This window comes from Equus asinus, chromosome 4 (genome assembly GCF_041296235.1).
Source record: "Equus asinus isolate D_3611 breed Donkey chromosome 4, EquAss-T2T_v2, whole genome shotgun sequence".
Lineage (NCBI taxonomy): Eukaryota > Metazoa > Chordata > Mammalia > Perissodactyla > Equidae > Equus > Equus asinus.
Genome location: NC_091793.1, coordinates 138,613,740 through 138,641,264, shown reverse-complemented (window position 1 = coordinate 138,641,264; position 27,525 = coordinate 138,613,740). Strand labels below are relative to the sequence as shown.

Below are 27,525 nucleotides of genomic sequence, written 5' to 3'. Positions count from 1 at the left end.
CTGAATAGCAGCCATTGTTATTATTGCTTGGTCTCAGCACTGTTTAGCATAGACATGGGAAAATACATCTGGTCCCATCATTGTTTAACTCAGGAACAAGGAATTAGGATGGTTTCAGTTTTCAAAACAAATCCAGCTTCTCTCCTCCTCACATGAAATTTACCTGGATCTCAGATAAAGAGGTGCCCTTCCTTTACATCAGTGGGGTTCTCTAGCCCACCCACCCTCACCCACCTTTCTCCATCCCTGGATTACGAGTATCATTCCCTTATCCTCTGTGTGTTCCATTGTCCCTCACCAAGGATAACTTCTCTACATAAAAACTTCCTCAAGGTTTCCTTAGTAACATAAATAAATACATAAAAATTGATTTATTTAGACTTGTAGATCTCCGTATAATTTTCATCTTCCTTTCACCATCAAATGTCTTCACTTAAAAAAAAAGAAAAGACAGTTTTTACTGGCCTCGTTTCTCTTACCAAATCTTCCAATTCTAATTTTGTTGTTCTATTAAAACTACCCTTTGGGAAGTCACCAGTAATCTCCCTTGATATTTATAGGATTCGCCCACTCTGACCTCCTTCTTCTTGAAACTCATTCTTTTCTTTGCTTCTTATAATCTGCAGGTTTTCCTTCTGCCCCTAAAAAAATTATTTCTTTGTCATGTTCATTGTCTTTCCTTTTTCCTCATCATTTCTCTCAAAATTGAAGGTGTTTCCCATTTCTACTTTCCATTCTAGCTAGACTTTCCTAGTTGTTGATCTCTACTCATATAAAGAGCACCTTTATGTAAGTGATACATCGCTGACTTTTTCTAATATCCAATTGCCAGCTAGAAATCTAGAAGTGATTAATTTTTCAGGACTTCAAACTCACCGTTTCTAAAAGTAGACTCGCCACGTATCCCTCTAAGACTGTACTTGTTGTATTTTCTGTCTATATCCCTACATAGACCCCTAGTCTATGCAGAATATAGTTCTGTATTCATCAGAGTTCAGTTAGAGAAACAGAAACCACACCAGTCATTCTAACAGAATTTAACACAGGAAATAGGTTAAATAGGCATCAGAGAGTTGAAAAGACAAAGCAAAAGGGAATTCTAAGGTAACACAAAGACAGTTACTGTGGGAGGCTGCTACCGCTCATAGGGCTGTTGGAACAGCAGGAAGAATTTAGGATTATTAGGACTTGGAATCCTGCATCTGGGGAGAGGGCTCTATTTGAGCTACTTCTGGGCAAATGGGAAGAAACTGGAAATCAGAACCGACTGCAGCTTCCAGGTGAAGACCATTGTTGTGATGATCCTGACAGGAATAGCAAGCCATTCAGGAAGGCTGCGTCCCTCCTCCCTGCTCCAGACCTCACAGGGAGCAGCAGGCAAAACAGAAATGTGGTTTGCAGAGTCCCAACCCCAGCATCTCAGGGAATGGAACGAAAGGGTGTGTTTAGAGCTCAGAGATGACAGTTGAATACCAGCGCTGGTGTCATAGCCCTCTAAACCAGGGATCAGCAAACCATGGTCTGTTGGATGGAGCTTTTAGTAAATAAAGTTTTATTGGAACGCAGCCTTGTTCGTTCATTCATGTATTGTCAATGGATGTTTTCATGCCACAATAGCAGAGTTGAATAGTTACCATGGAGACTGGATGGCCCACAAAGCCTATTACATACTGCCACTAGATTCGTTTTTGGAAAACTCTCATCTCTGGAAATATGTCTGCCCTGCTCAAATACTTCCCTCATTTGCTAAAAAAATTAAATCTAAAGCCATTAACTACGTTTGGCCCCAAACTACATTTCCTGGCTTATTTCCCACCACTTTCACGCATACTCAGATCACTGGCTTGTCTCCAACACAGCCTACTCTCCACTCTCTTTGTGATTTCGTCTTGATGCCTCTGGTTTGAGAGAGTTAAAAAAAAAAAAAACAAAAAAAAACAACCTACACCTCTACTCCCCATCCAAGTTAAAAACTGATTGGGAAATAGACTCTCGATTGGAGTCAGGAAAATGGAGATCAAAATGATCAAAATGTTAGATTTCTTACTATGAAGGCAAAGGTGGAGCATGTGGTTAACTTATGCAATAAGTTAACTGTTAATTACTGTTAACTAACCACTGTCTACCATACTACCTCCATTCATAGTCTGGTTAGACCTTAGGAAATCCCACTCAAGGGAAAAACTTGGATCTGAAAATAAAACACTATCCAGAATCTTTGCCTCACACTGACCCAGGATGGAGAGAAAATAATACAAATTAGCATCCTAGTGCTTGGAACTTTGTAATAGATCGGCTCCACCAAATGGATCAACATGGACCAATGCAATCTCCTACCATCAGAAGGGGTGGGGTAAGAAGGAAGACGGATAAAAGACAAGGATGTTATTTAAGGACCCTCATATTTAAAAAAATGAGATTGAGGAATGAGGGGTTCCCTCAATCATTTCCTGTGTTTTTTCTCTTATCCTTTGGGATTCACCATGAATTATATCAACCGAGGGAGTGATACTCCTCTGAATGGGAGGATGTCACTTGTTCATCCGGGCAGTCTAGTTCCACGTTCATGGGCTGTTTCCTCAGTACCACTGACTGCTCCTGTGGCATCCTCCTGTGGAAGCATAAAAATGCTCTCAGACAGCGCACTCATTGGATTAACTCCAAATCTACATAGCGTCCAGGACTGAGAATTTGCTCCCTCTTCTATGTCTCATTCCAAATTATGCCCAACTACACTGCCTGATATAGCTCACCAGAGGTTAGGCAAGATGATTAAGTGACAACGCTAACATATTCCACTAATAAATTTCCAACAACATAAAAGTGCCCGAAATTTGCATATAAACTCCCTCCTGTTGTGAAATTCCCAGAAGAAATTGAAGTCCAAAGATTAAATTCTCTTACAAGTTAATGTCCAAATAATTTAATGTGCCAAAGAATTAACGACCTTAATTCTCCCTCCCCGAGTTCCCTCCTACTCAGCTCAGCTGAAGGATAAAGGCTCAGACACCTAGTGGAGTCTGGGTTCTTTCAACGAGCGCTGCCCGAGATTTTCGTCACTGAAATGAGCATAATTTCTTGTGGTCCCTAACATTTAAAGAATCCAGAGAGACATCCAGGTTAACACAGCAGCAGCACTACACTCACAAAACTCCAAACAAACAAAACCCAGCCCCTAGAAAGCTCATCTCAGGCAAAACTATTTCCTGAACATGATAGTTAGTCTAGAGCCACATTAATGTGGCCAAAGACCATGGCAGTGAGTCAGTGGTCCTGAGGGAGGAAGGTCAGCAGAGAAGAGAAGCTCTGAATTCTAGTCTTACCAGGATGCCAATCAGCTGATGGTCCATTATCTAAAGTCCGTGGCTATGAACTTAAAGCCAATTGGGAGAAAATTTCTCCTAAAGGTTAATTTCTCCTAAGAGGTTACTATCACCTCTGTGGGAAAATCCAAGAGCTCACTATCTCTCTCCCCTGAGACAGGTGTTAAAGACACCGCAGCCTTCTCAGAAAGAGTAGATCTTTGTAGAACGTGGTTACTGTACCAGTCACAAGATCTTATTTTCATTTCCCTTCAAGTCTGTATTTCAGGTGCTCTGATGCCATACCTAGTGTGGTATCTATTTAGACCATCATTTCCATGCCAATTTCCTGGCAAGCATTTCAGTCCTATGACACAGTGGCTGCTCCCTTGGCCTCTTGAAGTAGAATTGCTTGGGCCTATGGAGCCAGTTTCCTAGAAAAGATATTACCTGACTCCCCACATTTTTTTCTGCTGGAGTCTCACCCTCAGTAGCTCTCTAAACTGAAGCTCCTACGAATGTTGCAGGATGTTTTCTTCCTGGGGGTCCTAGTGAAAGCTGATTTCTCTGCCCGGGATCCTCAAACCACTGCTGTTTTCCCTTAGCTTTTGGATGTTCCAGGATTTGAGTAGAATTTCATTCTGCTCCATCTTTTTCTTCAATCATAGGATCTGTGTCTGGGGGTTCATTTTTCTCTTTTGTCGTCTGTAAATTCTTTCTGAAAGGCTCAGCTGAGATTCTAACAATTAAACTTAGTGCTTAAATGAGTTATTTCTGTATTTATCACAAGGCAGCCTACCATGATTTTTGGACCTGAGTATCATCAGTTAATGGACATTTTAGTTGTTTTTGGTTTTCCATTATTATGAATAATGTTGCCATGAATATTTGCATACAGGTTTTTGTGAAGACATGTATTTTCATTTTGTTGGGAAGATTCCTACTAGTAGAATTGCTAGGTCATATGGTAAGGGGGTGTTTAACTTTATAAGAAATTGCCAATCTGTTTTCTAAAGTGCTTCACCATTTGGCACTCCCACTAAAAATGAATGAAAGTTCCAGTTGCTCCATATCTGGCCATGCTTTAATCTTAGCCTTACCAGTGGGGAGTGAGTGCTGTCTTGTTGTGGTTTTAATTGCATTGCCCTGATAAATAGTGATGCCAGAGGTCTTTTTCATTGTGCTTATTATATATATTAAATATATCCAAACCAGTGACAAAGCCTAAAGATAAGCCATCTTATGGACTGGTAGTTAGGTAAGTGGATTACACCGGCTGAAGTTGTGGTACTAGATGAAAAGATAGATTCTGATAAGATTGTCGCAGGGCTCTGACGCTTTAGTGACTGACAAGAACAATTCTCTTACTCAGAGTGCTTCCCAGAAGAAACCTAGACACAAAAGTGTACTGGTAAGCTTTTTCTTGCTGGAGTAATGATGAGGTAATGGCATAAATCTCAGGTTTTAGAGAAGGTGATTAGGAGAGCTGCAAATAAACTGGAAGGATTTAGTGGGAGTGGAAGGATAGAGTCTGAGTCCCAGAACTTAGGAATCTAGCTCTCATTTCCTCCGACCCCTTCATTCAAAAACAGTTTTGAGTAGAGCTTCTCATGTGTGCTTAGAACTTGGATGGGGAAGGGTTGTTGGGACAACCTTGGCCCTGAGGGCAGGCAGGGCTTGGGGTGGTGACAAGGCTTGGTGAAGAGAGAGGCTCCTTCTCCCACGGTTGGCTCACCTCCACTTGCTGCCCGCTCCCTCCTCCTTCTTTAGCCTCTTCAGTCTCCCTCTGTGGGTGGAAGAAGGTGGGAGATAAGAGGGGAGAATGACTGTTTAGGGAGAGGCTATAGGGTATGTCAAGTTGGGTTGGGTAAAATAAAGCAAGTGGAAAAAGAGATAAGCCATGATGTCAGAAATAAGAGGTACAGTTTCCCCTCTGCTTCTGATACCAGGAATGTAACCACGGGAAGTCGTTTTACTTCTCTGCACCAACTGAAAGTTGGACTGTGGATCCTTGGAGATGCTGTGGTTGAAGGGAAGATTCTGTGGTTGTTCTGCTGAGCTTTATGAACACTTATCCTTGGGATCAGATTTGATATCTCAGGCCTTGCCTTCACTGATCTCATAAAACTGATCATTCTAGACATTTGAAAATCTGGACAGCTGAATTTCTATAATATTTTGCTTGAAATCCAGAGCTCAACATAAAGTAATTGTTCCTTTACGGTGGGAGAGTGGAACTAGGCAGGGATGGGAAGGATGGAGAGGCATTTCAATTGTTTTAAATCACTCCTTTGCTCCTCGCATACCAATAGGACTTACTCTCAAAGCCCTGTTTGGGAAATGCTAGGCTGGATCCAAGCTTCAACTGGAAGACAGTCAATGGTTCCCATATTTCTCGTGTTCATTCACTTGAGTTTCTTTTTGTTAAAAGAGAAGTGCTTCCGAGAAATAGCTATTTTTCTCGACTGTTGCTAGGAAATAAATTCAGACCCCGCAGCATTTACTATATACTGTGGATGAAGGAAAACAGAAGATCCCCACCCTGATTTCCATTAGAGGGAAACTCTGACCCAAAATAATGGAATTAAGTCTTGCCCACTTCCCACATTTATGAAGTGAAGAGCCAGTAAAAGCTAATGTCAGCTTCTTTTAGGATTCTGGCAGGCCCTGTCAGATGAAGCAAGAGGAAAACTTTATTTCACAGTGATGGGCACCCAATGACACAAAGGACAGGGCAGGTTCCTGGCTAAGTGAGGCAACTGAGTCTTTTCTTAACATGAGTTCAAACTGTACTGACTCCCAAGTGTAGTTTGTTCTTCAGGAATGTGCCTCCTATAATGGACCAACTAGCAAACAACTCAATGGGTCTGCAGCTCCCTTTGGTGGATATAATGAAAAGGAGACTGGACGTTGAGTTCACCATTGCCCATGGGACTGAAGCCCTTATTGACCCACCCTCCCTCCACTCCAGCGCCTGCTCTGCTAAGAGTCATGAGTGTCAGCCATCCAGTGGGCCGAAGTCTAAGACTAATCATGACTGTAGGACTCAGACTTGGAACCTGGCCCACTGGATAGGGAAAGAGTCTAAAGAATCTATAACTGCAGCTTTGTCCAGGAAGGGTGCGGAGTTTCAGAAAGAGAGAATTACGGAAGGAGGTGGGGAGTCCTAAGCATAGGGACCCAGGTTGGGAGTGGGGAAAGGTTTATAGGGGATTTGCCACTCCAAAAACCCCAGGTGGTTAGCAGAGTGTGGTAGGCTGAATAACGGTCATGAAAGATCTCCCCGTCCTAACCCCTGGGACCTGCGGGTCACCTTATGCGGCAAAAGGGGCTTTGCAGATGGGATTAGTTAAGGATCTTGAGATGGGGAATAAACCCAGATTATCCAGATGGGCCCCAAAAGTAATCATAAGTGTCCTTTTAAGAGAAAGGCAGAGGGAGATTCCACAACAGAAATGGAGAAGGCAGTGTAACTACAGAAGCAGAGGCTAGAGTGATGACAAGCCTAAAAAGGCTGGCAGACACCAGAAACTCTGGAAAAGCGAGAAAATGGATTCCTGCTGGAGCCTCCAGAGGGACCAGCCCTGCCCACGCCTTGACTTTAGCCCCTTGAAACTTATTTCAGACTTCCGGCCTCCAGGACGGTAAGAGAATAAATTTGCATTTTTTTAAGCCACCAAGTTTGTAATGATTTGTTAAAACAGCCATAGGAAACCAATACAGGGACAATGTGAATTAGCAAGAAAGAGAAAACTATTTTATCAAGTGCTTTGAATGCAAAAATATGGGGAGGAGATGGAAGAGATGTGCGGGCTGCTTAGGGAAGGCTCTAGCAGAAGAAAAAGAGGGCGGAGCTGCTTCAAGAACTGCCTCTAAGCATGAAAGAGGCCGTGATAATGAGGAAAAGGGTTTTTTTAGTGAAGTTTTACTGCGCTTTGCGAATTACACCCATCCCCATTTTGGCATGCTCTCAAAAGACTGGGAAAAGGTAGCTTTTCAGTTAAAATGTATTTCTGAGGGAATGGCATTTCTTTTGATGTTAATGAGTGGGTTCAGAGGTATCTGGATTTTATCCTGGGGACTTTAGAGGAACTTTTGGATAAGGTATTTGGCTGCGTTTGGAATTCAAATCATCTTCCTAGCCTAGCTCAAGAGAGCATTTCACCACGACTTCCAAATTATTGGAATAATGACAGAAAAGAGTGCCACATCCATTAGACAAGCTGCAGTCATTTGGGGCTGTCTCCTTAAAGCCAAGAGGATGGAGTGGAGGGGACCACACCAAGGAGAAGTCACCCATGGGATTCAGTATTTTTGTCAAAGAACCATACATCTTACTCTTCATTTACATGAAGACTAGATACTCTCCCATACGAAACAAGAGATTGGTTTTTAACCTGCCTCAGTGGAGACTCTTCCTAAAGAGAGGTCAGGGGTAGGTGTCCACAGTCTAGTTGGAGGCATCTGACCAGTTCTACCTGCAGAGACCAGCTTCCCGGTGAATCTGCCTAACCATTGCTATTTGCTTCCTGAAAATGAAAAAAATTGTAGGACGCGCTATGCTAAGGAGACGAAGGGAGAAAGGATGATTTTTAGTCATGGTTAGAGTGTGTCCCTGAAATGACAAGAGGATGAATAGACTTGGAAGATTGAGAAGTGAGAGTCCACAACGGCTGGTATTAGAGGTTATTTCTAGATTTGATGACAGTCTCACTGCCTTAGGCGGACAATACGGCAAGGTGGAGGATAGCTCAGATTCATAACTTGAGTTCCCAAACACTAACCAACAAGACAGACAGAAGTAAAAGGCAGCCTAGAGTGAAAGCCGAAGGTCAGCTCGGCTTTAGGTAGGAAAGACTCAGTGAATTCACCACCTTCCTCTTGACACTGAGAACGCAGACCTGTGGGGTGGGGGTTAAATGTTGATACTGATGCGTTCACCCACCTGGAAAATTTCAAATTCCCTACTCCTCATTTTCATAGACCAAAGCTTGGCTAGCATGTAGGCTGAACATAGCCTGTCTTCCATGGCAGCAAGAGAAATCTTATCTACTTAGTGCAAAGGAAAAACAAAAAGTGGAAGGAGTTACGTGTGGGAAGAGGACTTGGGTCCCACAGAGAAAAAGTGATCTCCTCTTGTGAAGAGTGTGAATTTAACAAAGAAAAATGTATAACAAGGTAGAGAATTCTATCCATCAGAATTCAAGCTAATACTCCTAGTCGAAGAGATCGGACCCCAGGAGGACTCTGCGTCCCAGGGCACTGGACACAGAAGGGGATGGAGTAGAAGAAGCAAGCCACTTTGCGGTGTGATTCAGTCAGTCTCTGAAGATAGGTGACAGATAGGTGACAGTCTAAGGGTTAAGTGAAGAGGGTAATGAAGGGGTTGTTTGCAAAGGCGTAGCTGGAGTCCAGAAACAAGGGAGGACGAAGCACCAGCAGCCAGCAGCAGTGGAAAACCACCGTTTCACCTTGGCCTGGAGGGGCAATGGGGGTCCGAACTGGAGTTTCCCCAGAAGCAGAGGATGCTACAGGATTCCCACGTAAGCAGTTGATGTGAGAAGTGACGGAAACACCAGAGGGAAGTGAGGACGTGAGACCGGGAAGGAAGGAATGACTGTCGATAAAAGGCAGCAAACCAGAACCACTGGTGGCAACTGGAAATGAACGTGATGGACAGACTCTGGGTGGCGGGGTCAGAGAGACGCGAGGTTAGCCACCTCATGGTGCAGGCCAGCGGAGCCACTGCAGCCCCAACTGCGGATGGAGGATCCACCCAGCCTGGGGCGTTAGAGCCCAAACAGGGTAGAAGGACATCCGTGGGGTGGGAGAGGTCAGCGGGAGGCACCAGAGCCCAAGCTGGCCAATTCCAGGCCTGGGCAGCCGGGAACGAGGAGTCAGAGCCCAGGCTGGGAGAGGAACCACCACGTGGGGAGGGCACGCAACCAAGATGGGAAAGGGTTCACACCGGGGGATCCATCAAATAAGTAAACATAGTCAGGATAAGAAGAGTCGAGTTTCTCACTGTCATAAGAGGAACAAATAGTAGAAAGGAAAAAATCTAGAATGAACCATGTGGTGTTGTATTTGAATTAAAGGCACAAGTGTAAACTCGTGGATTTCAACATATATAAGTAGGTGCAGAAATAAAACAGATGTAAATATGTGTATGTGTGCACATATATGTGTATATGTTCATGCATGTATATACACATTTCCATCTATAACTATACATATAGGTGTGCGTACATATGTGCACACATTTCCATCTATGACTATACATATAGGTGTGCGTACATATGTGCACACGTTTCCATCTATGACTATACATATAGGTGTGCGTACATATGTGCACACATTTCCATCTATAACTATACATATAGGTGTGCGTACATATGTGCACACATTTCCATCTATAACTATACATATAGGTGTGCGTACATATGTGCACACATTTCCATCTATGACTATACATATAGGTGTGCGTACATATGTGCACACATTTCCATCTATGACTATACATATAGGTGTGCGTACATATGTGCACACGTTTCCATCTATAACTATACATATAGGTGTGCGTACATATGTGCACACGTTTCCATCTATGACTATACATATAGGTGTGCGTACATATGTGCACACATTTCCATCTATGACTATACATATAGGTGTGCGTACATATGTGCACACATTTCCATCTATGACTATACATATAGGTGTGCGTACATATGTGCACACATTTCCATCTATGACTATACATATAGGTGTGCGTACATATGTGCACACATTTCCATCTATAACTATACATATAGGTGTGCGTACATATGTGCACACATTTCCATCTATAATTATACATATAGGTGTGCGTACATATGTGCACACATTTCCATCTATGACTATACATATAGGTGTGCGTACATATGTGCACACATTTCCATCTATAACTATACATATAGGTGTGCGTACATATGTGCACACGTTTCCATCTATAACTATACATATAGGTGTGCGTACATATGTGCACACATTTCCATCTATGACTATACATATAGGTGTGCGTACATATGTGCACACGTTTCCATCTATAACTATACATATAGGTGTGCGTACATATGTGCACACGTTTCCATCTATGACTATACATATAGGTGTGCGTACATATGTGCACACATTTCCATCTATGACTATACATATAGGTGTGCGTACATATGTGCACACGTTTCCATCTATGACTATACATATAGGTGTGCGTACATATGTGCACACATTTCCATCTATGACTATACATATAGGTGTGCGTACATATGTGCACACATTTCCATCTATGACTATACATATAGGTGTGCGTACATATGTGCACACGTTTCCATCTATAACTATACATATAGGTGTGCGTACATATGTGCACACATTTCCATCTATGACTATACATATAGGTGTGCGTACATATGTGCACACATTTCCATCTATAACTATACATATAGGTGTGCGTACATATGTGCACACATTTCCATCTATAATTATACATATAGGTGTGCGTACATATGTGCACACATTTCCATCTATGACTATACATATAGGTGTGCGTACATATGTGCACACATTTCCATCTATAACTATACATATAGGTGTGCGTACATATGTGCACACATTTCCATCTATAATTATACATATAGGTGTGCGTACATATGTGCACACATTTCCATCTATGACTATACATATAGGTGTGCGTACATATGTGCACACGTTTCCATCTATGACTATACATATAGGTGTGCGTACATATGTGCACACATTTCCATCTATGACTATACATATAGGTGTGCGTACATATGTGCACACGTTTCCATCTATGACTATACATATAGGTGTGCGTACATATGTGCACACATTTCCATCTATGACTATACATATAGGTGTGCGTACATATGTGCACACATTTCCATCTATAACTATACATATAGGTGTGCGTACATATGTGCACACATTTCCATCTATAACTATACATATAGGTGTGCGTACATATGTGCACACATTTCCATCTATGACTATACATATAGGTGTGCGTACATATGTGCACACGTTTCCATCTATGACTATACATATAGGTGTGCGTACATATGTGCACACATTTCCATCTATGACTATACATATAGGTGTGCGTACATATGTGCACACATTTCCATCTATAACTATACATATAGGTGTGCGTACATATGTGCACACATTTCCATCTATAACTATACATATAGGTGTGCGTACATATGTGCACACATTTCCATCTATGACTATACATATAGGTGTGCGTACATATGTGCACACGTTTCCATCTATAACTATACATATAGGTGTGCGTACATATGTGCACACGTTTCCATCTATGACTATACATATAGGTGTGCGTACATATGTGCACACGTTTCCATCTATAACTATACATATAGGTGTGCGCACATATGTGCACACGTTTCCATCTATAACTATACATATAGGTGTGCGCACATATGTGCACACGTTTCCATCTATAACTATACATATAGGTGTGCGTACATATGTGCACACATTTCCATCTATGACTATACATATAGGTGTGCGTACATATGTGCACACGTTTCCATCTATGACTATACATATAGGTGTGCGTACATATGTGCACACATTTCCATCTATAACTATACATATAGGTGTGCGTACATATGTGCACACGTTTCCATCTATAACTATACATATAGGTGTGCGTACATATGTGCACACGTTTCCATCTATGACTATACATATAGGTGTGCGTACATATGTGCACACATTTCCATCTATGACTATACATATAGGTGTGCGTACATATGTGCACACATTTCCATCTATGACTATACATATAGGTGTGCGTACATATGTGCACACGTTTCCATCTATGACTATACATATAGGTGTGCGTACATATGTGCACACATTTCCATCTATGACTATACATATAGGTGTGCGTACATATGTGCACACATTTCCATCTATCACTATACATATAGGTGTGCGTACATATGTGCACACATTTCCATCTATGACTATACATATAGGTGTGCGTACATATGTGCACACATTTCCATCTATAACTATACATATAGGTGTGCGTACATATGTGCACACATTTCCATCTATCACTATACATATAGGTGTGCGTACATATGTGCACACATTTCCATCTATCACTATACATATAGGTGTGCGTACATATGTGCACACGTTTCCATCTATAACTATACATATAGGTGTGCGTACATATGTGCACACATTTCCATCTATGACTATACATATAGGTGTGCGTACATATGTGCACACATTTCCATCTATAACTATACATATAGGTGTGCGTACATATGTGCACACATTTCCATCTATCACTATACATATAGGTGTGCGTACATATGTGCACACATTTCCATCTATCACTATACATATAGGTGTGCGTACATATGTGCACACGTTTCCATCTATAACTATACATATAGGTGTGCGTACATATGTGCACACATTTCCATCTATGACTATACATATAGGTGTGCGTACATATGTGCACACATTTCCATCTATGACTATACATATAGGTGTGCGTACATATGTGCACACATTTCCATCTATAACTATACATATAGGTGTGCGTACATATGTGCACACGTTTCCATCTATAACTATACATATAGGTGTGCGTACATATGTGCACACATTTCCATCTATATTTAAATATACAACATATTATTTACGTATACATATTTGTATACACTCATATATGCACACACTTACATCTGTATCCCAGTGCTGCCCCCTGAGGGGCCTAGGAATAGGGAAATCCCAATAGAAATGAGCGTTTACTAATGCCTGCCTCTTGGCTTCTAAAAACCATTGCCCACTCAAAGAAACCAGGGCTCCGTGGAGAAATGACTGATTCCAGCACAGGGCGGGGAAAACAGGAGTTGAGCCTGGAATATCTTGTTCTGCCAAAAAGCAGGGACATGCTGAAAGAATGCTGGGGATGAAGTGGAAGGACATCAGAGCCAGTTTGAATAGGCTCCCACTGGCCAAGGATGGGACAATTTAAAGATCAAAATAAAGCAATGATAGCAACAAGTGTTTACCCATTGAACAAAATAGGTAACCATAGAAATATAAATGAACAAAAGAATAAATTGAAATTTTCATAAGGAACAGAAGGTGTCCAAAATTTCAAATTTCCTCCACAGAAACTATTTATTAACCATAACGAGGAAAGAGTATTTCACAGTTGGGAAGTTTGACAGACACTGCCTTAGTTAAGTGATCAAAATGAACATTATCAGTAATGTAACAAACCGAGATTATGAGTCACTTGATTAGATGCAATTAAAAGAATGAAGCAGGGCCAGCCCGGTGGGCAGCGGTTAAGTGCGCATGTTTCACTTTGGCAGCCCCAGGTTCAGCGGTTCAGATTCTGGGTGAGGACATGGCGCCACTTGGCAAGCCGTGCTGTGGTAGTCATCCCACATATAAAGTAGAGGAAGATGGGCACGGATGTGAGCTCAGGGCCAGTCTTCCCCAGCAAAAAGAGGAGGATTGGTGGCAGATGTTAGTTCAGGGCTAATCTTCCTCAAAGAAAAAAAATAGAATGTAGCATGACTTCTGTGCTATTTTTGCTGAAGATCAATAACCTGATTTTAATTATGAAGACACATCAGACTTGACTCAAACCGAAAGACATTCTACAAAATAACTGCTTATAATCTTCAGAAGAGCCAAGGCCGTGAAAGTCTGGCCTGAGGAACTGTCCAGACTGAAGTACACAACAAAGATGTGACAACGAAACGCAAAGGGAGATTCTGGATAGATTCTTTGCTATAAAATACATTATGAGGACACCTTGCAAAACTGGAATGCGGTCTGAGGATTAGTCAGCAGCAACATATTGACATTAATTTTGTGATGTTGATGGTTTATTGTGGCTGTGGAGGAGAGTTCTCTTGTGAATAGGAAATACATACTATTCAGAGGTGACAGAGCATTAGGTCAGAAACTTACTCAGGAAAAGAACAGTCCTTTTGCCGTACTTCCAACTTTTTTATAAGTTTGTGGTTGTTTCAAAATATTTTTAAAAAATGAAAAGACCAACTGTGCCAAGCAACCCAACCACGTTCAAGAACAAGGTCAAATTTACAAGTGCTGCTACAGTAATCTTTTCCCTCCCCCAAGAAAACAGTCAGGTGTATTTCAGTTGCCAAATATCAAATGTTTATTCTTTAGTTTCCTACTATTGCTAAAATCTATTTCATAATTAGCTCCTCTTAAGACCAGTTTTCATTTAACAGAAATTGTACCCTTTAATAATTCTCTGTGAAATATCCAGTACTGAGGGTGAGGATTCTTTAGGGCACAACTCTGACAACCAGGCCACCCAGCCACAAGGAGGGTCTCCTGCCCACCCGCCCCCACCCTCCCCAGAAAACTGCAAACGACTCAGGAACACCTCCGCAAAGCCAGCTGGGCATCCACATGAGCTGGAAACAGAGAACACCATACTTGATTCAAATTACAGTTTCAGTACTGTACTGTACACATCCAGCACTACACACGCTTAAAACAATATAAGCGTGCGTAATGACACGTTAGGTCTCACTTTTAAAGTAAAGTATAAGCAGGCCACTACAAATTTTTAAAACTAGTAAATCATCTCATTTTACCTAAAGTTAAAAATATTGTTGCATACACACTGGCTGCTTCAGAAGCCTCGGTTGGTCATGCAGACACAAAGTGGAGAAAATATTTCAGCTAAGAATAACCACATTACATGTGTTTAAGAATCTTTCCAATCAAATCATATTCAAAGGAAGACTATCTCGAAGGGCCAGGGCCAGTTTCCAGGCTGAATGGTTTCTAGGAGAATGGATCATGCTGAGGTCCCCTGGCACATCTATGCTTCTTTGTAGATCCTGGAGGTACAAGTGCAGGCAGACCCACTGTGGTCCCCAGGGTGACTTCAGCCTCTGGGGGCAAGAGCACCTGGTTGTCCCTGGCTCAAGAGAGTCTCTCAGCCCTTGGAATGCCACCCAGGTCTGGACGGCTGCTCCGGGCCCATGGGGGCCATTCCAGCCTGTCAAGCCCAGAGGCAGCGCGGCTGCAGTTTGCCGGTAGCCCAGGGAGCTGCTGCTCTCGGCTGAACGGATCATTGGCTCTCACCCCGGGACAGTGCTGGACTGTGGAAGGTGGATCTGTCGGTTTGTTTGCGATTTTAATATGATCTACAAAAAAGGCCTAACTTGCAATTAATAGCACCATGAAAAAATAGATAATGGTAGAAAACAGTATCATAAAATGAAGTCGCTTTTGATTCTGGGCAATGTTTCCTACCACTAATGTCAACAAGTCAACAAAGTAAACCATTTTAACTAAATTTGGGAAAAGAAGATAAATAAGATCTCTTTCCGGAGCAAAAATATGCTTTTAGGGAAAATATAGGCAAGATGTGTTCATTAGGCTGCAACTATGTATCTATGTAATTGAGCGGCAGAGGGAAAAAATGTAGACATAGCTCCCTACTCAGAGTGTCTGTCAAGTAGGCATGTAGAAGCATTTTTAAAAAAGAAAACTGAGGACAGAAGAGGCATCTAAACTCTTGGTGGAGTGGTCACTGGGGGTTCGGAAGCTGCAGAAGAGCGCTGTGCACTAACGCATCAGCATGCTGCAGTTACACATCTACGCTTGAGAAATCAAATAACTACTGTCTGATTGAAAAAGGAATGCCCATCTCTACAGGAAGAAGAGGTAGTGAAACGTGGACAGATGCTGGCCCTGGGCTGCCCTTTTGCTTTGCACATTCTTTAAAAAATTTTTGTAGATGTGTCTGTTTTACTAGCTGGCGCATTGCTAGAAGCAGATGTGCAGACAGGCATTCGGCCCCAGTGAGGTCTATTTGTTGAGCACACATGAGCCGGGCTTTCTATAAAGCTAGTTGCGAGAGGGTGTTTGTCTTGAGAGAACTCAACAGGACTGAGTCAGTCTGTTAAGACCCCTATTGACTGATAGAGTCACTGGGCCAGATTGAACCAAACATGAGCAGAAGATGTATGTAGTCAAATCAAGTCAGATTCCCTGTGGTCCAGGAAATGAGGGAATCTTGCACTTCAAGTTGGAGGGAGCTGGCCAACGGGTTTCACGCCTGGGTGCCAGAGAGTTCCAAATGACGGCTCACATCTGTAACAGAAATTTAGTAAGAATAGCAAGCTCTCCATGTGCCAATAGGCTTCAACAAACTTTCTCCTTTCCTCTGCCTCTTGTGAACACACACACACATACACACATATGCACATACACACGCACGCCCCATCCAAACTTTTCTTTATGCTTCAAGACCCAGGAGCAGTTCCACATTTTCCATGAAGTTTGACCCCAGCCCCCTCTCGACTCCTATAACACACATCATCTGAACTCTACACTTTGCAATTGAGTACTTCTGACACTATCATGTGACTCCACCTTCCGTGCAAACACACCACCTCTCCCAATGGCATTACAAACTGAAGACAAGGACTGTCTTGGGTTCCTCTCCCTCTGCCCAACACACGTTACTCAGCACAGCGCGATTCATGGAATAATCATACAATAAATATTTGACTTAGGTGAAATATTAATTTATTTATTTAATAAACAACTCTTGAGCACCTGTTGTATGCTAAGCCTGTAGAGTCATCCCTCTGGGGACCCATCCTCCAGAAATTGCATGAAGCCTGTTTTGCGGAAGTGCTGAGTCGTGCTCTGCTTGGAATTGTGTGTGCATAATGCTTCCAGAATACAGATGGAAGACCCTGCCTATCCTCGAGAAGTTTGTGCTCTGGCCATTTTCACAGCTATTGTTTGTTTACCTCTCATTGCAAGGTATGTGCTAGGCTTGGTAGGTGGCTATGAAACTGCCGAACTTTGATTCCAGCCGCAGCTGGGGCGGACACTTCTGCACTCGCTGACCGTTCTAGCAAAACAGCCCTCCAATGCATTTCTCTGCTTTTCTGCCTCAGGGCTTTCTCTGAAGCCTTGAAAGCAGACTCACCCCCAGCACCTGGTGCAGCTCAGGGACGAGGGGAAATTAATGCTCCCTGCAGGCAATCCCAAGCCGGTGGGGATGGGAGCCGCTGGATAAATGCCCCACTTCCTATTCTTCTGAAGAACACTTCTGGGAGACCTCTGCACACGTCTCGGAGCTCCTGCAGCCTCTGCGAGACGTTGGTACTGCAACCTTCATTGCTTTCCCTCCCTGTCTGGCTCCCTCTCCCTGCTCCCTCGCCGCTTCTTCCTGGGGTCACCATCCAAGTAAACTACTTGCACCCAGATCTCTGTCTCAGGGTCTGCCTCCAGGGACCCAAACTAGGACAGAATACATTATTGTGAGCACAGAGATTGAGAGAAAAGATTTTTTTCCGATAGCAAAGTAATGAAACACAAGTTCTTCTCTAGGGTCAAAGCCACAGTCTTCACTCTCTGGGTCACCAAAGGAGTCACTGAACACCCTGGAGAGTCAGTTTCTCTCATCTGAAAGATAAGGAGGTGGACTACAGGAACGCTTAGCTCCCTTCCCATGCTACAATTTCATGACAACTGGATGCTGTGGGCATCTCTTTTGTACAGTCCTTCACCACTGAGTGCTGACAGAAGGGCAGTGGTTTCTGTCTCACTATCTGCCTCACGTCACTGCAACCTCAAAGGCAGAAGGCATACAAATTTTCCACAATCGATGCTTCAGACTTTCTGGATGTTCCTCAACATGACAGCACTCAAGTTGACAAAACTCACTCTCAATGGAAAATGTCCAAGTCCCACCTAACTGGCCTTCTGCGGCCACTCAGGTCCCCTAAACCTGCACATTCCTTACATCGAAATAACTGCATATCTTCACCGATTTCTCCTTCTTGCCTTTGGTGGCACCAGCCCAGATCTCTCTTCCACATCTCAGTCTAAAATTGGCATATGTCTGTGGAGCCTCACAGTGCCTCACTCAGTAATTTGCTTTTTTTTTTTTTTTTGAGGAAGATTAGCCCTGAGCTAACATCTGCCGCCAATCCTCCTCTTTTTGCTGAGCAAGACTGGCCCTGAGCCAACATCCATGCCCATCTTCCTCTACTTTATATGTGGGACGCCTACCACAGCATGGCTTGCCAAGTGGTGCCATGTCCACACCCAGGATCCAAACCAGTGAACCCCGGGCCACCAAAGCAGAACGTGCGAACTTAACCACTGCACCGCCGGGCCGGCCCCAGTAATTTGCATTTTTGACAAGGAAGACTTAGAATCATCCCAATTTTTGAAATATTAATTGGAAAACTGCCTTGATACAATAGTGGCTTATGAACTTTTGTCTGTTTATTTTTATTAGTGCTTTTACAAACTTACTGTTTGTTTGCTTTCAATGTACTTCAGAAAGCATAAATTCAGTGAAAGTGAAAATTCAGATTTTCACAAAAAATACTAAAATTAGGCTTGAGAGACAGTTTCCCTTTCTTTAAAATTAAAATTCCAGGCTTAATGTGAAGCGCCCTTCCCTTCCCCAAAGCCCCAGTGGAGCTGTACCTGCGAGTCTAGGCTTCTTAGCCGTGTTCACCGCAGCCATGAACATGTATTCACTATTAGGGTCGTGCACACTGGGGCGAGGCTTCTGGAAGAAAAAGGCAGAAACATGGTTTGTCCGCTGCTCTTCCCCATCTCCAGCCCTGGTTTGCTGTTGCTGCTGCTGTTTGTTTTGGCTGTTCTCTGTTCTCTGATGAAGTCGTATGTAACAGCAGTGCTATAATGTGACCTAGGCTCCTGACTTCAGGCTAAGTAGGAAAAGGGCTTTAAATAAAAAGAGCTTTCTGCTGAACTTCCTTCCTCAATTTTGCCTTTATTTTTCCTTCCTCCCTAGACTGAGATCGTGGGCCCTACCCCGCTCTCTTCCTTCTTGGTCTCTCTCGTCAAGTCCCATTCTGCACAGACAGCACCCCCTGCTCAGTGATGACCCTGTGGACATGCTGGAGCATCAGCAGACTTGCAGGATATGCACAAAGGTCTAAGTGTTTTCACTAAGAACCCACATCGTGAAAGACTAACCAGCATGCCCCCCAGCACAGAGAGATTTTTGTTGTCGTGACGGTTGGTGTTGTTTTATCTTTCTGCTTACTTTTCAGTGGTTTTCTTTAAAAGCAGGAAGTCCTAATAACTTACCAGGAAAAGTAGCTGGCCATTTCCTTCTTAGCTGCTCCTGGCACCTTATAGGACTTTCTCACTCATTGTTTTTCAATTGACCAGTTGAGTGAAACTTGTAACTAATTCTTTCCTCTTTGCCCTGACCTCTTAGGAAGCTTAGAATCAAATTTGCAGCCCACGTTTAATAATTTTTAAAAGCCAGAAGCATCTATTTTTATGTTTTAACCTTCCCCCTGACTTCTTGTCTTCCTTGGACCCAATTTCCTTATCTCTTTTGAAGAATAATAATAATACATCTCTCTGTAAGCCATTGAATCTTTTTTGGAATAAAGTGGGTATAAAACAAATAAACCTTTGTTCCAAGTTAGTAATATAATTAGTAGATATATCTTGAGGAAAAGAAATGGTCTACCTATTGATCAAATTAATCTGGCAAGAGCAACACGTACTTTGATGAGTAAATAACCACTGGTATTCCTCAGTAAAACAGATGCAAGAAAAGGTAGAAATTGCTCACCTTTTTTACAAGGCAACATATAAGGACACAGGCAAAAATGTAGACCACCAGAAAAGCCGCACATCCTATGGGCAACCAGAGCTTCAGCTGGCAACAGAGCTGTGATTCTGGGTCGGGAAAAAGACACGTTAAGGAAAAACTCTGAGAATCAAATCTCCTCTTTCCGTGCTGAATCTCAAGTTCTTTTACCAAACTTAAAAGAGCTGTTTAATCAAATGACGCTTTTCTTCATCACAATCATGAAATCCACTAAATGGTAAATAACATCATTTTGGTATTACAGCAAGGATCCAAAACTAAAACCTAAAAGACTCTGTGTACATATATGTTTACAAATGTGGGTAATAAAGGGCTTATCTGTCTCTATTTTGCAAAAGTGTAAGCAGGGAAAGTAAAACTATTATATTCTAAGCAAGCCTTGTTGGGTTTTTTTGGTGTGGAAGATTGACCCTGAGCTAACATCTGTTGCCAATCTTTCTCTCGTTCTTTTTTCTCCCCAAAGCCTCAGGACATAGTTGTATATTCTAGTTGTAGGTCCTTCTAGTTCTTCTATGTGGGATGCTGCCACAGCATGGCTTGATGAGCGGTGCATAGGTTCCTGCCCAGGATCTGAACTTGTGAACCTGGGCTGCTGAAGTGGAGCACGTGAACTTAACCACTCAGCCATGGGGCTGGCCCCCTACAACTGTTATTTTCAATCATCTCTCACTTCAAATCCAGCACAAAACCCAAACCTTAAACATTAGGTAAATAGAGGTAATAGCCATTAAGACATGGGTTTGAGTATTTGTCTTAAATTCTTTTCCCTGATTTTAATGGCATATGTGTTTTAAAGACAACATGACCTATTTATAACTCAGCAGTCTACGTGATTAAATTGCTTATTACTGATTAATGCTAATTATATTATTATTAATAAATCATCTCTAGCATATTTTCATCATAAATGATTGCCATCAAAGCACCTAAATGAACTCCAACACAAAATATACTTATTTGTTTCATTATTTTCATTGGTGAGGAAATTGTCAAAATGCGTATGCACTGTTAAGTCTGGCAAATGCAAACAACATCTTACCATAAATATGCAAATATTCTGTGCTAACAATCTCTTGAAAAGGAGGAGGATCAAAAATGAGGAGTTTGCAGGAGTAGTAGCTGGCATGAGAACGGTCCAGGTTATACAGGAAGAAAGAGACGCTGCTGTTGGACAGCTGAGACTGGCAGAGCTGCAGGTTCTTGACGGACACCGTGTTTCCGCTCTCCTCCATCCTCGTGAGGTTGCAAAGTGGTTGCATCCCCTTCAGCAACTGCATTTTAAACTGCCGGACAGTCTCAGGATATTTGCATAAAATTTGGACACCCCCGTCATGAGCTATAAACATGTCCGACTTGGCAGAATCACCAATTTTCCCTGGATAAAAAGAAAGAAAACCGAGGAAACATAACGCTCTGTGAATATGTTGTGCTCATCATCATATTTGAACACAGAAGTCATCTCTTCATAAAGTCCCCTCTCGTGCCCCAAAATGAAAGAACTTCACAGCCAAAGGGAAAACTGTGCCCCAGAGAAACCTAACCAGATCTGTGCATGTCATATGTGAGCCTATAATCTATAACACATTGAATGATACACAGGCACGGTAGGAATCACACAGATTGGTTCCTGCCCTCCGGCAGCTTTGATTATTGGAGACAGATGGTAAGCAAATAAATAGGCAGTAACGCCCCATCGCTCGTGCAAGGAGTGGAGTGCTACTGGAATAAAGCTGCTGGCTTGGGGTCTAATTTTGATCGGAGAATCAGAAGATGCCACTTTAGCAGTGACTTTTAAAATTGAATTGAGAAGGATTAACACTTAAACAAGGAAAGGTTTGAGGAAAGATGTGGTTTAGGACAAAAACTCTGAAAAGTACGAAACAGCTTAAGCTAAAAATGAATGATGATATACATTTAGACTGTACCCTCCCACTAGAGAGCGAAAGAACGGATGAAGCATTTGCAAATGACAGAAATGTGTCTTCTCTGAACCTCGTCCATCAAAACTGAATCGAGGTCCGATAACAAAGGGAAACCCCAGGGGGCTGTTTAGTTTTTCATTTCTAAAATAAATTTTGAGCTTTTAGGAAGCCAAGGTTGTTTTTGTGAGCTGCGGAGGGATCACAGAGGGGAGACCAGAAATGGTTTTGGCCTGGTTGCAGATTCCGAGTTATTGGGTTTTAAGTGCAAAGTGTTCTTTGCCTTCCTGTTTCCTTTTTCTCTCTTCTTTTTCTTTTTTTAATATGAGAAAGTTTCATGCAGAAATTGGGAAAAATTATTAGCACAACAGTCCTTTACTTAAGTTTGGAAATCTCTTTCTTCTTGAGAAAAGCATGCAACACGTCTAAACAACATTTTTTGAGTCTTTGGTATTTCTTTTCCCTGGCAATGTAGTCATTTTTGTTGTTGTTTTTATTGTTGTTGTTGTTTTTGCAGGGGAAGATTCGCCCTGAGCCAATCTGTTGCCAATCTTCCTCCTTTTTCCCCGCCTCAAAGCCCCAGTACATAGGTGTATATAGCTGTAAGCCCTTCTGGTTCTTCTATGTGAGCTGCCAACACAGCATGGCTCCTGACAGACGAGTGGTGTGGTTCCGTGCCTGGAAGTGAACCCAGGCTGCCAAAGCGGAGCATGCCAAACTCTAACCGTTAGGCCATCAAGGGAGGCTCATAAAGAATTTTTAAGAAAAAACAATTACCTAGTCCTCCAGTGAAATAGAAATATCATTTGTGTATTTTTGCTCTTTATACTTGTTTCATATAATGAACATACTATTTTGTGTTCCGCTATTGTCAGTGAATGTTATATCATAAATATTCCATTTTTTACATAGTCATCATAATTACTCTTCTTAGTGACTATATAACAGGCCATGATGCTAATCTACCATAATTTATTAAAGCATTCCACTAATGGTGGATATCGGGGTTATTTTTAGCATTTTGGTTTTATGTAAATATTATGACATTTGGTCAAAATGTTTAAACATCATTATAACACTATGTATTGCCATACTGCTGTCCAGAAGAACTGCTCCAATTTATAAGAGAACTAGCATTATGCCACAAGTCTGCTTGCACTAGCTGCCATAATTTTATTGAAGATTCACCACAGTTACTTATTTTTCCTAACATCTCTAGGCTTTCATTGATATCTCTCATATTACTAGGGAAGAGATTTTTGACTCAGGGAATTTGATTGTGAAAATACATGTGTCCTACTTTTCAGTTATGTCCAGATTATTCAACTAATTCCCACATCAAAACAACCAAAAATGCTGAAAAAAGTGTCTAAAAATATTATTAAAAGGATTAAAGAAATGACAAAAGGAAGAAAAATTACTAGGTTAAATTTGAAGAACCAGAGCCCAGAGAGATGAACTGCTTTTACTCTAGGAGCATTTGCTGTTTCCCAGATTCAGACTTTTGTTTTTCTCTCTCAACTCCCAGAGTCTACAAAGTGAGAAATCCAGTAGAAGACCCTCCCTTCGAAAATCTGGGATTCCGAAGAGTTTCATCCTTGGAGTACAGGTAAACCAGGAGAAAACCAGCACTCATGCGGACTGAAGCCCAGCTTCAAATCACTTCAATGGTCTAGAAAACTTCAATCCTTGAACTTTGTTTAAGATGATTGTGGACTCTTATTACCCCTAGGGTTTTGAAAGTAAAAATGCAAACTATTCCAGAGAGAAAAAATTTACATCCTAGGCCTCAAGTCCTTTCTACAAATAATATTTAAATACAATAAGTACACCATAAAAATAATCAGACATGCAAGGAAACAAGATAACAAAAGCAGCAGACAACAGAAACAAACCCACAAGCAATCGCATATTTGAATTATCAGATCTCCAAAATAGAAGTAAAAGATAAAGGTGTAATAATATCTGCACAGCATAGGAAATTTCAAAAAAAAAAGTCAACTAATTTGAAGAAGAATCGATTAGACAGGCAAAAAAACCCCACACTAACTGAGATTAAAACTCAATGGATAGGTTAAGATCGTATAGACAAGCTAAAGGGAGAGCTGATGAACTGGAAAATAGGTTAGAAAAATTATTCAGAATTAGCCATAATTCACAGATTCAAGAATCCCAACAAATCACAAGCAGATTTTTTTTTCCTTTTTCTTTTTTTTTGAGGAAGATTAGCCCTGAGCTAACATCTGCTGCCAATCCTCCTCTTTTTTTTTTTTTTTGCTGAGGAAGACTGGCCCTGAGCTAACATCTGTGTCCATCTTCCTCCACTTTATATGTGGGACGCCTACACTGCATGGCTTGCCAGGCTGTGCCATGTCCACACGTGGGATCCAAAGTGGCAAACCCTGGGCCACCAAAGCGGGATGTGCACACTTAACCACTGCACCACTGGGCCAGCCCCACAAGTAGATTTTTTTTTAACATGCACGTCTAGATATACCATAGTGAAAATCCTAAAAGCAGCCAGAGAAAAGAGATTGAGTACCTTCAAAGAAGCAGCTATTCGACTGACAGTTGATGTCTCAACATCAACAATAAAAGCCATGATACAGTAGAATTGGGTCTTATATCTTCAATGTGCTGAAAGAAATGACCTGTCAACCCAGAATATACTGTCGAGGAGAATAGTGAAGGTATTTGTAACTTGAAAATTTGATAAGCAAAGCACACATATTGCGATTTCTTGCTTAATGACTGAAAGAATAGGAACAGAAGATATAATCTAAGTGAATATCACACAATTCCATCTCATAGTGTGTATAAAGGAGGAGAGGAGCTGGGATCAGGAAGGAAAGCGCAGGAATGGAAAGGCTTCTGTGTGCTGACAATGTTTCATCTCTTGACCTGTAGTGACTGCGGGAGTGCGGTGGTGCGCTTTATTATTATTCATTAAATTGTACATTGACATTTGTTCACTTTTCTGTATAGTGGTTTTGTCCTAGAATTAAAATCTTTAAAAGTATATAGAAGGAAAATAATGCTTGTTTCATTTTAAAAGCAGAAGGAACAAGGTACGCAAAAGGCAAAGGGGAAGGAACCAACGGCCTGAGAAGAGGAGCCGTCCCCAGGCGATGAGAATGAAAGGGGTGTTGCCTGCGGACATGTTTGTCTGAAAGTAGATTCTGTTGCACTACTGTTGTTTTGACACTTATGTCTCTACCATCTGCTGCAGACATTAAAATCAGGGGGCTGGTTCTCAGTTCCTTTAGAAACGTTCAGAGCAAATTTCCCAAGGACTTGAGAATGGCAGCCAGTAAACCACAAAGAGATCTTGGAGCAAAAGTGTCTGCGGCCGCCGTGTGCACACACAGAGGTAGACGCAGTGTCTTCTGTTTCTCAAGATGGTTTGTCAGCAGCTTTTTCCCCTCTTGTGCCCAAGCTGTGACTTATAACCAAACGCCAAGATAAAATGTAATCGTCCGTGGAAGTCCAATGCAGCGGTTCCCAAGGAAACCAGAGGCAAATTCTGGCTTTGCCATTAGCAAGCCTCTGTGACTAGGGAACCCCTCTGGACTTCAGTCTCTTCATCTGTGAAAAAGGAAGTGAGACCAAAATCTCTTAAAGTTCTTTCCAACACTTATTCCCTCTGGATCCAGGATCAGAACATATCCAGATGAGACCACAAACAACTGAGAGAGCCATTGCTTTGCTGTTGGGTCCTCCAGAGGAGAAGTCATGTTCCCATAATCCTCTCTGTGCCCCAGCATAATACTGGGCTGTTTCAGGGAGCCAGGAGAAATGAAAATTAATGAGACTACCTTCCTTGCCCATAAAAGTATTCAGCTGTGGCTAGGAAGACTCCCACAGTTTTTCCCCAGTGGCAGCGCCAAGGGTGCATGCCACTGACGTCAGAGAAGTCACTGGGGGTTCCAAAGTGTCATTTCTACTGGACAGGCTGAATTTTTTATTTTCTCATTTTTAGTCTAAAAACTGCCTGAGTCGCCTTTTTATTATTCACTGTGGTGATAGGAAGTTTCTGTATCCCTAGTGCTTACTCCTTTTAGCTGGAAAACCATTTGGCAACTCGAAATCTGCGGTTTAACTGTTTCAATCAAAGGAACCAGATACGGCATCTGACCAATTGCTCCCTAGTTACCTTGGCACCTATAGAACAGGTGTGCTCCAACGCCTGATCACAAATTCCCCTTAGCCTTGGTGACATTTGAAGAGTAGTGTCAAAGCAGATCACTACTACAACCATGACTAAAACATTTCATGAATAGACAGACAAGTTAAGGAAAATCTGAACACACAAGTTTCTTATAACTGAAGAAGCAGCTAGAATCTTTTCTCCACCTTCCCTGGGGTTCTCATCTCCAAGTCTAATATTCAACCAGGAGTACTAGTATGATAGCACCAGTTTTTATAGCCAGTGTCTGTTTTGATTGGTTGGGTATCAAATTTGGTCAGTCCCTCTACTGTACCAGTAGTTAAAAATTGCGTGTCCCCCCTCACTAATCTCTTCCTTCCTTTGTCTCACGCTTAAATTTTCTTCATCTACCATCTCTTAATATAAAATAATCCTCCAAAATATCCTCTCTCACACTATCTTTGACACGTTCCTCACTCTCCCTAACATCCCATCTCCATCTCCAACATCCATAAATCCTCATATACCCTGTCTGCCCATGTTTCAGACACCCTGTAAACAGCCTCACCTTCACACCCGTGCTCCTGTAATATGGTTCAACCTCTGCCCAGCATCACACACGCTCAGACCTGGTAAACTTAGAAATCATCCAGCAAGCCTGATTCTTCCATGTACAGTCAACCAACGGCCCAAACAGGTTAGATTATCTGTCTGAGGTCACACCACTTTTTGGATGCATGAAGATTTGGGGTTCAATCTAAGGTTGAAGTGACACTGGCAACAGTCAAGAGAAGTGTAACGAAAGCAGCAGCCATGTAAAGCTGGCCAGTGGTCACTCCAGACTAAGTCCTACAGGATCGCTGTCCAGATCTGCCTACAGGAAGAAGGTCTAACTTCCTGTGCCTCTGTTTCATGTCTGGTAGAATCTATCTACTTCTCCTCCATCTAAACTGCAACTCACGCAAACCAGCCTCATCTCTATCTGGGACTCCAGAACTGCCTAACTTTCTGCTCTCACTCATCAACCATCTATTCTCCTCAGGGCAGCCAGAACATTCTTTGAACGTACATAATCAGATAACATCATTGCCCTGCTTATCAACATCCAGGGCCTTCCCATCTCACTTAGAATAAAGTCCAACTCCTGCCCTGGTTTCCACAACCTGCATGACCAACCCTAGCTGTCCAACACCATTTTATACCCACCATTCACTACACTGCAGTCACACTACTCTTCTTTCTATTCCCCAAACACACGCAGCTGGTTCCCAGGGCTTTGAATTTGTTGTTTTCTTGCCTGGAATGTTCTTTCTGATCTTCCTATAGCTGCCTCTTACTCCTCCAGCAACCATTGGTCAATCCAAAGTGCATCCCTATCACTTTATAGAATATTACCTGAGATAAAGTATTTAT

The 27,525-nt window shown here is 42.1% G+C and overlaps 1 protein-coding gene across 5 annotated transcripts in view; it reads right to left on the bottom strand.

Moving 5' to 3' along the window:
* Positions 1-226: 226 nt before the first annotated feature.
* The window catches only part of ICOS (inducible T cell costimulator), a 36,748-nt gene continuing 9,449 nt past the window's right edge, over positions 227-27,525 (bottom strand). For 3 of the 5 annotated variants that reach the window (XM_070508437.1, XM_014836392.3, XM_014836391.3), the window contains 4 exons: positions 21,086-21,421; positions 20,008-20,114; positions 18,879-18,963; positions 13,531-16,514 (listed from right to left, as the gene is read on the bottom strand). In XM_070508437.1, coding sequence (XP_070364538.1) covers positions 16,474-16,514; positions 18,879-18,963; positions 20,008-20,114; positions 21,086-21,392 — 540 coding nt within the window. In that variant the 5' untranslated portion in view covers positions 21,393-21,421 and the 3' untranslated portion in view covers positions 13,531-16,473. Of the gene's footprint in view, positions 2,612-5,037; positions 5,089-13,530; positions 16,515-18,878; positions 18,964-20,007; positions 20,115-21,085; positions 21,422-27,525 lie in introns of those variants that run through there. The other 2 variants (XM_070508435.1, XM_070508436.1) reach the window with 2 other exon arrangements.